This window comes from Dryobates pubescens, chromosome 1, assembly GCF_014839835.1.
Source record: "Dryobates pubescens isolate bDryPub1 chromosome 1, bDryPub1.pri, whole genome shotgun sequence".
NCBI lineage: Eukaryota > Metazoa > Chordata > Aves > Piciformes > Picidae > Dryobates > Dryobates pubescens.
The window spans coordinates 8,418,794-8,435,751 of record NC_071612.1 but is presented as its reverse complement, the minus strand read 5'-3'; the positions used below and the strand labels follow the sequence as shown (position 1 = coordinate 8,435,751).

General features: G+C 44.8%; 1 protein-coding gene across 1 annotated transcript in view; it reads right to left on the bottom strand.

Annotated features, from left to right (window-relative positions):
- The window catches only part of SLC25A26 (solute carrier family 25 member 26), a 96,620-nt gene that overhangs the window by 8,033 nt on the left and 71,629 nt on the right, over positions 1-16,958 (bottom strand). The window contains exon 7 of the mRNA XM_054161161.1: positions 7,903-7,972. Coding sequence (XP_054017136.1) covers positions 7,903-7,972 — 70 coding nt within the window. The remainder of the gene's footprint in view (positions 1-7,902; positions 7,973-16,958) is intronic.

The following is a 16,958-nucleotide window of genomic DNA, read 5'->3' as shown; positions in this document are numbered from 1 at the left end:
GCTGCCACAAGTACCATCTTCCCCTCACAGGCAGTTTTATCCTCTCTAATCATTCCCAAACTTAACCCTTGGAGCTGATTACTTTCACTTGGTGCAGCCAGCTCAGCCTGTGGCTTTCCTCCTGAAAGCCAGAAATCCTCAGTTTATCCATCTGAATGTCTCAGCCACAAATGTGTGTGTCTGTCTCTATATTTTAACCCTGTGACTACAGCTTGGCCTCTTGTGCTACCTAGGGACCAGCTTTGCTGCTTATTCTCCCAGGATCTTATTCCCTTTGCCTTATTTCCCCATCCTAAAATTAACTCTAATCTCTCTCTCCCTCCTCTGTTCTCAGTATTTCAAGCAAATAATTCATGGTTGAGGAAGAGCCAAATCGAAGGAAACTGTTAAAATGCAGATGCAGGCCAGCAGTAAGAGAAGAAAGGGAAAGAAAGGAAGGAGAAAAGAAAGAAAGATTTGTTCTGAGATCTTTCTTCTTCCTCCCATTCTTTTTTCTCTCTGTAGCTTGTACAAACCCTGTATCTTCTACACCAGAGAAAAAAGTGACTCCAAAGACTGAAGCCTCCACAAGTACCCAGGGAATAAGCTAAAAATAGTCTATTTTCTTTTCCAAGTTTTAAGGAATGTAGAAAAACCTCTCTTTCTTTTCTTGGGATGGGAGAGAGGAAAAGCATCTCTAAAAAACTGTAAGTAATGAGACAATCCATCTTCCCCACTGACTCATCTTTTTACCTGCATCTCTCTCTCTCAACCACCTCATCTTGAACATACTAAACCTTGCTTTATGTCAGAAAGGAGGCTGGGCCAGCTGGCACGTCACATTGACTTCTTACAGTTCATTAGGGAACATCCCATGACATTCAGAACACGCACATGCTGTCCCCTGGATCTCAAACAAGAACAGCAGTTAGTGTAACTGAGCTGAGTTAGCCAACAGCTCAAACCACCTGGTTTAGGAGCAGCTTCTGTTCACCTAAGGTTGGGCCCATCCGCTTCACTCTGCCGGAAGCTTTCTAGCAGCGATGCTCCACCAAAAACCATAACAAGGGACTGTATTCAAGAAGCCAAAGCAGAAACTATGAGCAAGTTAAACTGAATTCCAGCCCATTCTTGGACCTTCTTTAATGTAAAAAAAATCATTGTATTGTGAGTCAGTTCTTGAGTAAGTGACCCAAAGGCTTTGAGAGAGTGGTCTGGATAGAATCTTTGGTACTCTTGTCAGCAATGTATTTTTAGAACAGTAAGAAAAAAAATCTCCACGGAAAATAGTGGCTTTACAAGTCTGGCTGTAGAAGCCTTTCCTTTGCCCAGAGACCAAGATAAAGTTAAACAGTGAGCCACATGGCTGTCAGGCCTGTATTGAGCAAAAAATCTAAATGCATCACTAAGCTACAGAGTTGTTGGTAACAATTCAGCAGACTAATTTCCGTTCTCAGATCCCAGTGATTTTTAAAATGCATTCAGTCCCCACAGTTTCTCAATGGCAAAAGCTTCAATCCTGGCTGACAAAAGTGATTAGAACAAATACAGCTTCTTCTGATACGATGTGGTGGAGTCACCATCATTGGAGGTGTTTAGGAGGAGACTGGATGGGGTGCTTGGTTGCATGGTTTAGTTGGCTGGGTGGCGTTGGATGATAGGTTGGACACGATGATCTTGAAGGTCTCTTCCAACCTGGTCTGGTCTGGTCTATTCTATTCTATTCTACTCTATTCTATTCCCAGAAAGGCTTGACTATCAAGGCTCACTAGTTTTCACTTTTTTCCCCAGCTAACCTCTGGATCTTTCAGATTCTTTTTGTTATTAAGATTTCTGTTTCTTTTTCTCCCTCACTGGGAAGTATTTGATACAGATTTATCAATCAACCTAACAACAACAAAAAAATGCTTCAATAAGCACAAGCAGCAGCAGGATGGCAGCTAAATTAAATGCAAGTTTATATATGCTTGACAAAAACACGTGATTAAAGCTAGCATTTTTGGGGAACCACAGTTTATTGAAGGCAGGGAGCCTGACAAAATGCATTTACTCCAGCCTTAACCCTAAATGTCCAATGTAATTTTAGAGTGACCTCTTCAATGTCAGTACACAGGTATCCAAGAATGGGGCTACAGTGCCAGCAAGGCACTACTCAGTCCCACCTACTAAAGTGTGACTGATTCTGATGATCAGATCAATACAATGGATACAAACCGGTACAGCCAGAGTACGCACATTCAAATCAGAGGGTTGTGCACTGCACTACAACTCACTAAGGCCCAACAGATCTTTGAATCATAGAATCAGTAAGGTTGGAAAAGACCACAAAGATCATCAAGTACAACCTGTCACCCAACACCTCGTGATTAACTACACCATGGCTTCAAGTGCCACATCCAATCCCTTTTTGAACACCTCCAGGGACAGTGACTCTACCACCTCCCTGGGCAGCACATTCCAACAGCTAACAACTCTCTCTGTGAAGAACTTTCTCCTCACCTTGTGCCTAAACTTCCCCTGGTGCAGCTTGAGACTGTGTGCTCTTGTTCTGTTGCTGGTTGCCTGGGAAAAGAGACCAACCCCCTCCTGGCTACAACCTCCCTTCAGATAGTTACAGACAGCAATAAGGTCTCCCCTGAGTGTCCTCTTCTCCAGGCTAAATCACTCCTTCAGGCTATTCCTGCTGTCACGAGTTCTTCACAAACTGCCACTGGGCTCTGCTCAACTACTCAGCAACCAGGAAAAGCAGGTATCAAAGTATCAGTGGGCAAGAAAGGTCCAGACACCTCCAGCCTTACTCTGCTAACTGCTCTGGCTCTTCTACAGAGCTGACAGAGAAAAAGGAACCTTTGCTGGTAGTCTGCACCTACACTCACCACCTCACTCCAAAAGAAGGCTCCTTTCTCCCTTGCCCTAGAAGGATTTGGTGATGACTTGGGCTCAGCAACTAGGCATAAAGATTGTTTTTTACATGGGAAAAGGTTCTTGGTGTAATACTTTTAGCAGAGTGACAAACTCCTCTATTGGAAAAATAAAACTTCATGCAGTAGTGGAAAATTCATCACCTGTCTCCCAAGTATTACAATGGGCACTGTATATTCACATCAGCTCTGCTGCTAAACTTCACCAAGCCCAGGCTGTTAAACAGAAAATCCCTCTGCTGCTCACACTTTCCCAGAGACCAGTTGTTCATGGAAGTGCTAGTGACAGACATCTGCACAGGATGATTTACTCTTATTTCACAGTAAGAATAAAAAGCCATGAAGACTTGGGATATTCCCTTAGGTTTGTGCTGGCATTTCCTACCCTTTTAAGCTGTCACATGCAAATAAAAATTGAGAAGCCTCAAACAGAGTGAATTACTTCACCTGAGAACAAAACATAACCCTAGGTACTTGCAGTAAGATAGCTGTCAGTAGAATTTGGTGCTGCTATAGCATAACGTTTCATGGGGTTTTTGTCACAGTCCTCAACTATCCTATGAAGGAAGGAAGTTGTTCTTCTGGCTCCATGTGTTCCCCCCCTTTCACCATTTTACCTTCTCTTTACCCTTTCTAAGAGGTCCAGGCAACCCTTTTGGCCACCACAGGAGATCCTTCTGATTCTGTATTTCATTCATCTGGCCAGACCCCTGGCACTCTCCTCTGCAACACCAGCCTAGGTCAGATGGTGAAGCTCATCTCAAGACACAGGAACATGTGCTTGACTAATGATCCTGTTTGAATTAGCTCACCTTAGGAAATGAATTAAAAAACCAAACCAACCCAAGCAGAGCTGCATTTTCCTTTGTCTTTGCTACTGTTTTCTGTACTGACATCTGCAGGTTACTCAGGATGCATTGAGGACTGGATCCCAAATCCCGGCTGAAAAACTGAGTCGCACAGGTCCAACACAAAACTTCACAGCATCCTCTTACATTGACAGATCACAAAAGGTCTTCTTCATAACTCTTCAGCTAACCAGTTCTTATTTGAACTTTTATTTTGTTGCTATTATGTTACATTTCTCTAAAAGGAAGATTATTCTGGTCCTTCATCACTGTGGCAACAACACCTGCCAGCGGTAGAGCAAAGTGACCCAAGAGCCCAAGCAGAAATACCAAGAGGCAAAGCACTGCTCCCCCAGCAATTTAACCAGTTCAGGGTTAGAAGCATGGTCCAAGCAGACACCACAGGGAAATCTTGAGAACTACTCAAAAATTCATTCAGAGCTATAGAGTTAAAGAGGCTTTTAGACACAGTGTGTAATCTTGTCAGAGCTGATTAGACCAAAACAAAAGTGATGGGAAGTCCTCTCTGTTAATGTGCAAAAAGCTCTCGTTAGTGCTTTATTATGCACTACACTTGCACCTCTGTTCTCAGTGACTTTGTCACCACAGAGCATTAATTATTAATGTTAAGCCACACTTTTTTTTTACCATAGGGAGAAAGAAGGCATCGTTAACAGAGGCAGTTTTCAATCACATTAAATAGACACTCAGGTGCTTTGATGGCCCAGCTGCTCCAGGGCAGTGCTTTCCTTTCCCAACAGCTAATACCCAAAGGCTGGATTTCGCTATGACTGGCCCAGTTCCACAGAAGCTATGAAACCCACCCAGAAGCTCTTCTGGGACAGCTTGCCCTAGTATGGTGCAGGGCTGGGGTTCAGTGCTCCAGTCAAGCAGCCTAAGTCCTGAGAAGAACTGAGCATGGAGCACAACCACAATCATTCCTGGCCTGCCCACTGCATAGCAGGGACATGCTTCCCTCCTCTACCTCCAGCCTGCCAAAGACTATGCCCAAATCTGGGCTGGTGTCCAAACAGCTCAGACACGAGGTACAGTTTGGTTCAAATGCAACCTCAGGCTTATAACATCATACAGATCTACCTTTGGGTTCCTCCCCACTGGCTGCTCAGATACCACCTTCTCTGACTCCCAGACTGCTCCAAACATCTCCTCTGGTTAAGACATCAGAGATGTTGATAAAGCTGGACAAGCCTCCAGGGATTAAATTATAAGCAGATGAGACAGAGGAGATTCCAAACCTCTGATATTTACACTCATGCCTGTTATGTTTCTATAAAAAGCCCATGGATCACACACATCTTACACATGTGTGCTCAACAAGGAAGCGCTGGGCCTCTCTCAGTGCTTTGGCTGGAATCGCTGCCATCTCACAGGCACTGGGGATGGAATCCAATACATTGTTGCTCTTTGTTCTGTCTTTGCCAAATAATCAATTATGATTTAGCTAGGAACTAATCAATGCACACAGATACACACTTACATGCGTGTGTGCCATAAAGGGAAGTCAGACAGGCCTTTCTTTCAGTTTGTTTCAGCTCATTACCCTGCCCCTCAGGACCTCTAACATATTTTTAGAAAGCACTGAATTCAAGCAAAGAACACAGGAGAAAGTGATTTCGCCACTCCACTGCTACCATGGTGGCATTTGACAGCATCTCTGTGTTTGAAGGTTGTTCTTTGGATGATCTTCTCCTTATAAGGTTTATAACATGATGATTTTAAACCACTTGAATGCACACATCCATCTTATTTTAGTCACAGGGTGCTGGTAAGGATTTTGTTTATTTGTTTTGGGGTGGGAAGAAAGGGATAAAGAGCTTTTTCCTGCCCTTGTTTGAAGCTATATGTAGCTAGTTAATAATTTTTAACTGTAGAATCTGTTCTTCAGAGAGCAGGAAATTATTTTTCCACTGCCCCTGTTCAGGAAGAGGCTAAATATTTTCAGTGAAACAGAATGGATGCAGTACCAGATTAGATCAAACAAGGCCTGCCTGTTCCATGTCTGCAGAGGAAGGCAATGGAGATGGAAGGGGAAGATTCTCATCCAAAAAGAGATGAACCTCCTAAACTTTGAAGCAGGTCCTCAAAGGACACATAAGAAAGAAGCTTAAATTAGCAAAAAGGAAAGCACAGGGAAACAAAGAAGGAAAAACATGGTTGAGGAAGTGGAGCTGGAAGGACAACCCAGAAAATATTTATCATCAATCACAATACAATGTACAAAATAGGACTCCAGGTCTGTAAAGGTTTGTGCTTGGGGAACAGAGCCTACAAAGAAAGCTAGGCTGAACTGTCTCATCTACCAGCACCATGGACCTGGAAGTCTCTGTGCTGCTCCACAGGGGACATGGTGTCTCCTCTAGGGCATTATTAGGTCTCTCCAGTGTCTGCAAAGGGCAGGGCAGTGAAGCAGCCATGCACAATCATACCTCTGGAAGTTCCTTCTCCAATATTTCTTCTAGAACATGAGCAGACATCACTGAACAACCACCAAATAGCAAGCACAAGCGGTCACAGTCAAGACATACATAGAAGGAAGCGGAGGCACTGAGCTAGATTTCCAATTGAGGCATCAAATTGGACTCGAGGAAATTACTCTGCAAGGCCTTGGGTAAATCAGATAACCTTTCCAGTTCTCTGAACATGCCTGAACACAGTTTTGGTATCAATCTGACTGCAAAGAAATCAGCAAGGCTAAATGAATGATCCTCTATCACACCTGCAGACGTACAGATCGCATTTTAAAGCTTTTTTAGTATGATAACTTGCTTTGTTTTAAACCAAAACTGAACAACCTGCTTCAGTCGCTCTATTGGCGCTTTGACAGTCAGTGCAAAACCCAACAGCAGACCACATTTTAAGCAGAGTAAAACTCCCTTCTTATCACACACACAGAGAAAATACAGCTGGGCAAGACCACAAGAGATCATCTCAAATATCCCCTCTGCCCCCAGATGGAATCAGTTCTACCTAAACCGTTCCCTCACTGCTCACACGCCTGGCCTACTAAGCTGCGTGCAGCTGGAGCCACGCTCCCTTCTCCCAGTCACACAGTTACCAGCGCCCATCAAACCCAAGCTGCAGTCTCTGCTGGAATTCTGCTGCTATTAATGCTTCAATTCCCCTAACAGAGCTTATTCTGTAAGAATTACATACAAAGTCAGAGCCATTGCGTCGTAAGTCATCAAAGAACAGGCTTTGCTTTTGATAATCTCTATTTCAAGAACCGCTATAATTCCTCTTTAAACAGGAGTTATTTTTTTTTCCACACACTCTGTTACTGGTTTGGAATCTCAAGATGTATTTTAGTTCCTTGGGGGAAAGGCTCTGGCTGCCCATCTCAACTACTAATCTGTTTTTTCTATTAAGACAGTTGAGTCTCTCCTCCCTCAAGCTTGTCAGCTATACTGATGAGTCATTATTTTTTTCGCCCCCCCCGCTCTTCCTTTTTTTCTTAAACAACTACAGTAGGCTAAAAATCAAGCAAGAAGCCTACTGAAGAATTCAATTAACTTTTGGCTTGTTTGGTAATAAATAGTGCAGCATTGTATTCTGCCACTCTTTATTCTTGTTCTAGTGTCTGGAGATTGCCCAGATGTTTCGTCCTCCATGGTTGCCTTTTTTTTCTCTGGCGGAAGGCTTTTGCCTCCAGGCTGTGCAGCGCTAGCCTCTGCTCTCCTGACTCCAGTTAATCTACATGGCTGTCAGAGCTGTCACATGAATGGTGAATCATGGCCTCTCGCTGCAATCACTTCAACCCCTGGGGAAGCGCTCCGAGCAGACAGCTGCACAAACCCCCACCCAAGCAAAGTTTCTCCTGGATGAGGATTTTACAAATCAACTTTGAAATAATGGCAAAGCCTGACTGACAGGCCCCTGGATTTTAAATAACAGAAATTTGTCAAAAACAAATTGGTTGTCTTTCAAACAGACACCCTCTTTGAGTCTTTTTTTTTTTTCTTTCTTTCCCCCTTCTTTCCTCTGCTGACTTTCCTATTTCCAAACAACAACTGGATCCATTTTCTTCTAAACAAACTTGAATTACAAAGGAATGTTGTTCTGCTATACTTAATAGATTTGCACATTTTTCTCTTTCTTCTTTAGTCTTTCCCAGTGTAACATATAATCCTTTGCACCTGCAAAAGCTCCACAGACTGCTGACTGCCAAGAATCCACCACGTGACCCTGCTTCCATGACCAGAGACCCTGTGTTTAAAGAGAAAGGAAAATAAAAAGTTATTAAATGTTTGAATCTAGCTGATCCCCATGTGGGTTAACTCCGAGGATGGGAACTTAAGTGAAAAGCTATTTTTGTGGCATTTTTCAGTGATGTAATAAGTGATTTTTCCCAAGGAACTTGTGTACATGAACGAGCAGATGGAGTGAGAAAGATGTCTGGAACTGAGGAGGGCTTGAAGCAAATTGCTTTCAGGGATTTCATATGTATGTATTTAAGCCTGTGGACATGCAACTTTGCAAATATTTTGTGAATTTATTTTCTTTTTGGCAGATAAAACGGCGCAAAGCAAAACACTGAGCGTGCAAGAACCAGTATCAGTTCAGCCCACATGTAGCAAAGACTCCCATTTAAAATGAACAGTCCCCAGCACGACAAGAGACAAGTCCTGTTTGCCCCCAACAGGACTTGTCTCAGTCCTTGCCCTCACACTCCCCAAAATCCCCTGTCATTACAAAATTACTCTTATCACTCCCATTATACCCCAAAGCAGGTGTGTCTCTGTTTTTCACTTGGCGTCATTAGGGACCACACACCCTTCTCCTCTCCACTGCTCCCACACACCACGCTCCAATCCTTTAATTCACAGTATCATTTAAACATGCACACTGAAGAACACCACCGAGAGCAGCACCTTCTAAAAACCACCTACCCAGAACGACGTCAAACAGTTTGATGAGTCTGATCAGTAACAGCAACAAAGGCCGACTGGAATGTGTGCTGGAATGGTTTTTATCATACCAGCTACGGTCACTTTGTTCTCTTCTCCTTCACTCAGCTCCATCACCCATTTCCCATCTCCTGAAATACTTAACACTGGAAGTTCTCTGGAAGAGAGGTTTCTGGTTTATCACAGTATCACAGTAACTAAGGTTGGAAGAGACCCCAAGGATCATCAAGTCCAACCTGTTCCAACAGACCTCACAACTAGATCATAGCACCAAGCGCCACGTCCAATCTCCCCTTGAACACCTCCAGGGACGGCGACTCCACCACCTCCCTGGGCAGCCCATTCCAATGACGAATGACTCGCTCAGTGAAGAACTTTTTCCTCACCTCGAGTCTAAACCTCCCCTGACACAACTTGAGACTGTGTCCCCTTGTTCTGGTGCTGGTTGCCTGGGAGAAGAGACCAACCCCCACCTGGCTACAACCACCCTTCAGGTAGTTGTAGAGGGCAATGAGGTCGCCTCTGATCCTTCTCTTCTCCAGGCTAAACAATCCCAGCTCCCTCAGCCTCTCCTCATAGGGCTTGTGCTCAAGGCCTCTCACCAGCCTTGTTGCCCTTCTCTGGACACGTTCAAGTGTCTCGATGTCCTTCCTAAACTGAGGGGCCCAGAACTGGACACAGTACTCAAGGTGTGGCCTAACCAATGCAGAGTACAGGGGCACAATGACCTCCCTGCTCCTGCTGGCCACACTATTCCTAATACAGGCCAGGATGCCATTGGCCTTCCTGGCCACCTGGGCACACTGCTGGCTCATGTTTAGGCGGGTGTCAATCAGCACCCCCAGGTCCCTCTCCGTTTGGCAGCTCTCCAGCCACTCTGACCCCAGCCTGTAGCTCTGCATGGGGTTGCCGTGGCCAAAGTGCAGCACCCGGCACTTAGACTTATTAAATGCCATCCCATTGGACTCTGCCCATCTGTCCAGTCGGTCAAGGTCCCTCTGCAGAGCCTTTCTACCCTCTAACTGACTAACATCTGTTCCCAACTTGGTGTCATCTGCAAACTTGCTGATGACTGACTCAACCCCCTCATCCAGATCATCAATGAAGATGTTAAAGAGGATGGGGCCCAGCACTGATCCCTGGGGGACGCCACTGGTGACTGGCCGCCAGCCGGATGTGGCACCATTCACCACCACTCTCTGGGCTCGGCCCTCCAGCCAGTTCCTAACCCAGCACAGAGTGTTGTGGTCCAAACCACGAGCTGACAGCTTAGCCAGCAGTTTACTGTGGGGGACGGTGTCAAAGGCCTTGCTGAAGTCCAGATAGACTACATCCACAGGCCTCCCCACATCCACCAGACGGGTCACCTGATCATAGAAGGAGATCAGGTTGGAGAGGCAGGACCTGCCCTTCCTAAATCCATGTTGGCTGGATCATGTGAGGATCAGTGCTAAGCACAACAAGAAGGGATCCGTGGCATTTCTGAGGCCTACCGCAGAGAAATCAGCAATTTAATTTTATAGCTGTGGCACTATCTCATTCTTTTTCAAGACATATTACTTCTAAACTATAAATTCTTCTTAGAAGCAACCTGATATCTGTGCTAGGCTGAGGTATGGCTCTCATGCTTCTGCTCTGTAATACAACCACTTTCCACCAGGGGAAGAGAACTCGTTTCCCTCCTTCGCTGACTTCATTTAACATGCTGTCCTTGTGACTTGCCTCTTCCAACTTGGCTGGTGGTTATATTTCAGTTGAATGTTTTAAGAATCAAACTGTTCAAGCAACAATGGCCAGCCACAATGTTGTTTGGTATCCTGCCATAGCTAAATAGCTGCAGCTCTGCTGTATGAAAGCACTACAGGGATTTCAGTCTTTTTAATGCTAGCCATTCCTTTCCTGGTGTTTTCAGTATGGGCTTCTATTCTGCTGTCACCCAGAGCAGCAACTGATTTTCATCTTATAAGTAAGTAATTAAGGATTCATCATTCTTCAGACTCATAAGATGCTTTTCTGGAATAATTTACACTCTTTGGACAAAACATTTTCTTGCAACTCAAGCCTGTTGGATGAAGGACACACATCCTCCAAGACAAAAGGCACTACTTTTCCAAAGCATCGACGTATTGGCAAAGCATAAATCTTGCCTTCAAAACACCACAGGTGCTTAAGGAACCTCAAACTGAAAATTAGGATTTAGAAATTAAACTGCTGGAGCCACAGGATAAAACCAGAATTGCTGTATTTACTTGGGGTTTTTTGGGAAGCATTCTCCAAATGTCTATACCTCTACTACTACACTCAAGAACTCTGAACAGTTACTTCTGTCATGCAGAAAAGAACTACAGAAGCTGGAGGACTATGAGGAAAACCGGCACGTTAATACAGACATTCATGCAGCCTATTCTCAGACATGTGGGGTTTTATGCTAATACCATTGCCTGAAGAAGCAGGAAAAGGTCATTCTCGGCATGTGGCTCTGAAATCTAGTTTCTGATAGAGCCTGGCTTCCCTGCAGTTCTGGATGAAGAACCTTTGCCAAGCAAGGCCAGTGGTGATGAATTCCCATCCATTATGGCTGCAAATTGACAACAGGTATTTGCAACAGTCAGGCAGAATGGAAAATTGTTTAGAAGGGTGGAGCCAGGAACAGTTCAATTAAATTAGGGAAAAGGAGAATTGAGGCTGGAGAACAGGAAGAAAATTCCCCAGCAGTGAGGTCTACTGAACAGCAGAGCCAGCCTCCCCAGGGATGAGAGGAAAGCCCTCTCCTTTGAGTCATTTAAAAATAAACTGGAGAAGGCACTCAAGACTGTACTGTGGGGAATAATCCTGGGTTGGCAAGGGCAAGATGAGATGACTTCATGCATTTTTTTCCATCTCTGATGTTGGTGATTCACCCAGAGCTCCAAACCTGAACATGCAGAAGAGTAAGAGAGAAGCGGAGCACGAGGACGCCATCCCAGGGAAAGCCAAGACGAACAAGTGCCACAGGGCCCAGAGGACTGGCAGGACTCTGGTCCAAATTCCTTCTAACCACACTCACACTGCAGGCCAAGCTGAAGGTCACACATGTTTTCTCTCATAGCCCACTGACCCACTAATTGACAGGGCTTTGTGGTAAGTTGGTCCTCTAAGTTCTTCAGAGACGCTTGCCTGTGTGCTGCACTGAGCATGGTATTAATGCTACTAACTCAGGGCACAACACAGGAGGTAGCAGAGGCTTGTAGACCCCTGTTAAACCAGGGCACTGGTCCTGGAAAGAAATACAGGATTCATACATATCTCCCCAAAACACTGTTCTTGGACACAACTGCTAGTTTTTTGCAGTGATACAGTGCCTAGATCATGCTCTGCCATACTAGATGCTGCAAAAATTCAGAGGAGCCTTCCACTCGTGGGGATAACAGCAAGAGCTTAGGTCACACAGAAGATGGGTGTCAGAGGCAGGCTCAGAGCTCATGGGCTCCCTTCTCAGGGCCTCCAAAGAGGGCAGAAGTGCCTGTGCAACACCTGTAGAAGCTATGCAACTACGCTGCTTTTCCACACATGCTCTTGCAACGTGAAACAAACTGAGAATTGTAAGCAACACAACTGCAATAATTGGATCAGGCTGGTTTTTCCAGCACCGCCATCAAATGGCTCCTACCTGCTGACACTGTGCTCCTCCTGCAGAAGGCTGCAGGAGATAACGGGACCTTTCCAGGGCAATACCCATTCCCACTAGCATTCACAGCCTAGGAAAGCAAAATGACAAGGAGCACATTACATGAAAGCAGGCCGCCATGCCAAGCCTGTGTCATGTGTATTCTATTAAGCTGAAGGCTGAATAGAAGACTTTGTTTTCCACTTCAAAGGACCCCATCCCAATCTCTTGCTCTTCCCTTATGAATAACAAATTGGAAATAAATCTTCTGGCTGAAGCTCATGGAAACTCGTACAGTTGGGGCCCTCTGCAGCTTCCCAGCTCAATCACATGCTAATTTTTTTTGTAAACACTTTTCTGTGATATATATGTAAATCTCGCTGTGCATTGCTGCACCATGTAAAGCAATACAGCAGGCATGTCCTCAAGGGAAGGGACACAGTGGGAAGCCTGAATGCAGATTTCCAATTATTCACAGGGATAATGTTCACAGAGAAGGGTCAAGTTTTAGATGGGAGCAGAGCCTTGCTTTTCTTCCTAGCGATCCCATTTCATACTGCCCTATAGGCCAGTGTCCTCTACTTCTCACCACAAATGTTATTCAGCTCTTTTGATACTGAGAACACAAGGACACCCCATTTTGCTGGGCAGAAGGTGTACGAAGAAAGTCACTCTTAGGATATCCCCAAAGCCTTTCAACCTTATAAAGAAACAAAAAAGGAAAAGATTACCACAGTCTTTAAATACAAGGGGGAAGCACATAGTGCCTACAAATAAAGGCTCTTCACATGTCATGGACACCTGGCGTCCAGATGGCAAATAACCTTTGCCTATCTCTACAACTCCTTACCTGTGCATGCCTGTGACTTCTGCCATACATTTGCGGTAAAAGTTTGGGGCAGAAATCATCTGTCAGCCTTGTGCTTCCTATGCAGTTGGGCCCCGACTATGCTCAGGAAAACTAAGCTATGGTGATCCTGGGAGAGGGCAACATTTGCATCTCTCAAACCTGATGACCAACACCCTAAATGCTGCAGGAAGTATCCCAAGGAACGACGCATCTCTGCCTTGGCCTTGCTACTCGGGCAGTAAAAGGCAAGCAGACCTCATGGCATACACCAAACTTGAGGTCTGCAGCTGAGTAAATACCACAGTTCACTCCACTGATAAGCATCTGCAGTTTTTCTGCATACCCCTCTGTTCAAGGCAGTGTTCACCTTCAAGAAAACAGAGGGGAGAAAAATCTCTCTGAATGAATCACGTGGATTTGTGTGTTTGTGCAGTCCTGCAGACTGAGGAAAGAAAAGCAATTCTCACATTCGCCTTTGCTACTAGGTATTTTATATGCAACGTGGCATTCTGCATGGCTGAGCCTTACAGATGCATGGCACATTAGTTACAGGAGAAACAAAAAAAACCCCATGAACTGATTGCAGTTTCTATATGTGAAGCCAAACACAGAGCAATGAGCCAAACGTCCTCCCCAGTGAATTTTTATGTACATATGTGCAGCATATGTGCAAGCACATGTGTATATTATCTTGCAGGAAACATGCAAGCCTAAACATGGGGAAAATTCTATGGTCTAAGTTTACCATTGACATAAACCCTGAGAGTCCATTGACACTAATGGAGTTGTGCTCACTTATGCCAGTACTGAATTTGGCCCTTAGAATGAAACCCACCCAAATCCTAGATAAATTGAAAGAGAACAAAAGTTGGCCTACACGCAACAGCATATTTTTCATGTTAAAAGCATTTCATTCTCTTTTCCTCCCCATATAATACTGCATTGATGCCTGTGACCCATTTGGATGTAAATCAAAATGGATGTGCTAAAAGCCTGGTTAAAGAAAACGTCTTCAGAACGGCGTTCCCATGGCAAGGCAGAACATAATATGCTGGCTCTGCTCAGTTTCCATCCCATGAAGGGCCATGTATGTGTCTGGGGAGGAAAACGCACTTCTGAAAAATCACTTTGAAGTCACAATGGCTTTCCTTAAGCATCGGCACTGATGCTACCTGCTAGTAACTCCAAGCTTCATACAGGCTTGTGTGAATAAGTTACATGGAAGAATGACATGAATCTTCCATGGTTTTCCATCAAGAAGCCAGTGTCAGACTGCAACGGTGAACCCTTCACATCGATTACTTCTATATTCTACCAGATGTCACTGGCAAGCGCAGAGACTTCTAGAGAACTGCTTGTGGTCGAGGCATGGCCAAGAGCATCACAATCTGGCTCTGTATCTACAAACTGCATGAGTCCTGTTTTACTCCCGCCCTCTTAAATGCTGCATTGATGATCCCAAACCATCTGACTTTCTCAAAACGCATCTGCAGGGCTGCGAGTAAAGATTGCATTTGTTTCTGTCTCTTTGGTGCAGATGGTGTGTAACATTCCTTCGACTGCGCTTCGAGACTGTGTGAATGACACTTATTGTGACACTAATAAAGCGAGGGCTGTTTGCTGAACAGCTGTTGGGTACATTATTCTTTTGTGAGAAAAATGCAGCCGTTATGCTAATGGCATGCACACGCCGCATCGGCCGCGAGTTACATCACGCCTCGGAACGCTGCCGTGGAAATCTCTTTTCCTGATACAGCACCTAAGCAAATGGCAGACACATTAGTGCTGTTTAACGATCAGGACCTAATCCCTAAATCAGCCCCAGCGTTACTCAGAGAGGGAGCGAGGCATGGTAGAACACTTACTGCACTGCCTGTGAGGAAATGGGTTTAAAGCTAGGCCTGGATTCCATTTACTCTTGACTTAAATGCAGCTGAGCGCAGCAGAAAAGCAATACTAGACTGCTTCTCCAGGAAAAAGGGAAAGCTGTCACCTACCTGTAGAGTGGGGAAAAAGCCATTTTAGGCTCAGTTTGGCTACATTCCTCTATTTTCTCCTTACCCTGTTAAATAGCAACAGATTTGACTGTAAATTTTAGGAGGGAAATAGCATGTGGTTTATTGTTTCAATGGTGGGGTTATAAACACGTATTATTACTGAGAACCCCAGCTGCCTGGGCAGAAGCATTCTGTAAACCTTTCATTCTTATTAACTTTAAAAATCAGGTGCAATGAGCTCAAACCAAGATTAGAGTCCTCACTCTCCATGGAAACCCGCCAAGCAATCTTTGCACAGCGTGCTTCAAGGTACATCCCAAAGGTCTATCTGCACTAACAGCTATGAGCAAGGCCGAGCCCACCCTCAAACCAGGATTGCTCACACCCCATAGTGCCTATACCAGGCCCTAGAAGCTGAGTTCTCTGAAGAGGGGAACCAGCTAAATAAACAAGTACATGTGCCAAGGCCTTCATGCAGATCTATAGTTAAGTCCACCATCAGATTCCCACGTACTGTTCCTCTCAACACAAGTGCAGTGTGCCTAGGCTTACAGCTGAACCTAGAGAGAAAACAAGGGGACTAAGGAAATCAAATAAACCAAATCTTAAACCTGCTCTCCATCATGGACAACAAACCAGTTTAGGAGCAACATGGGGAACTTCTGTTACAATGCAACCAGCCTTCAGATACCATTTAGCTTCACAGGGGAACACCTGAACTCTCTCCATCCTCTTTACCTCGGTGCTCTGGTAATTTCATAGGGTGTAAATGTGTCTGTGTATACTCTTCAAACCTTTCTCTTCTCCTGAAGCCATCAAACCACTCCTCTGCTATTTAGATTCTTCCATCACTATCACAATGCCCACCATAGTCATTATAAAATCCCACAATACAAACCTGCCCATGTATCTCAGTTCCCTGTCTCCAGCTATTGCCTCTAAAAGTTCAGCCAGGTATCTCTCTTTGTTAAGCACCTGTTAATTTGCAAGACTTACAGACTTGAGATAGTTAACAGATAATTAATTGCTAATACCAGTAACAAAACATGTGAGCTTACTATAACTGCAGAAAGTCAAAGAGCTCTAGGTTTTGTCAAGCCACAAGACAGAGAGAAGTCCTGGCCCTGCTGAGCGTGCTAGAAGAGACAGCACATCACCCTGAGCGTGGTCTGTCTGAGATTCTTATCTTTCTTTGCAGGTCCTGGGCCAGTGAAGCAGCATAGTCTGCCCTGTTCTTCCCAAAGAGGCTGTGTGTGCACAAGCAGGGCTTGCTGGCACACACAGTCTGAAGGGGGAAGTCAGCCTGACCCTGATGTTACAAGAGTCTTAAGCAATGTCCAAGTGCCTCATCTCATAATCAGACATGTCTAATGAAAAAGACCAAAGATGCCCAGGACAGTAGGCTTGTTTTCCCTCCTTTAAAAAAAATACAATCAACCACACAAACCCCCCTTATTTTTCAAGTCTACTCATTTGAGACCTATGCTCTCTTATTCTTTCCCTCCTCACTTGCTACCAGAGCCTTTTCTCCAGACACACAATACATTTGGTCTATAAAGAGAGCATTCTCCACATGCAGCTGCACTGGAGCAACTCTCATGGGCTCTGAAGTGCAGCCAACACGCAGAAATATAAAACCCAAGAGGACTGAGTCTTGTTTCACCTGAGAGAGGTTTATCTTACACACAGCACTGATCTCCAGGGGACCTGGCCATTTCCACTCAGACATAAAAAGCAGGCATTATTGACAAGATGTTGCAGGACTCAAAACCTAACCAAAGACTCTTCATTT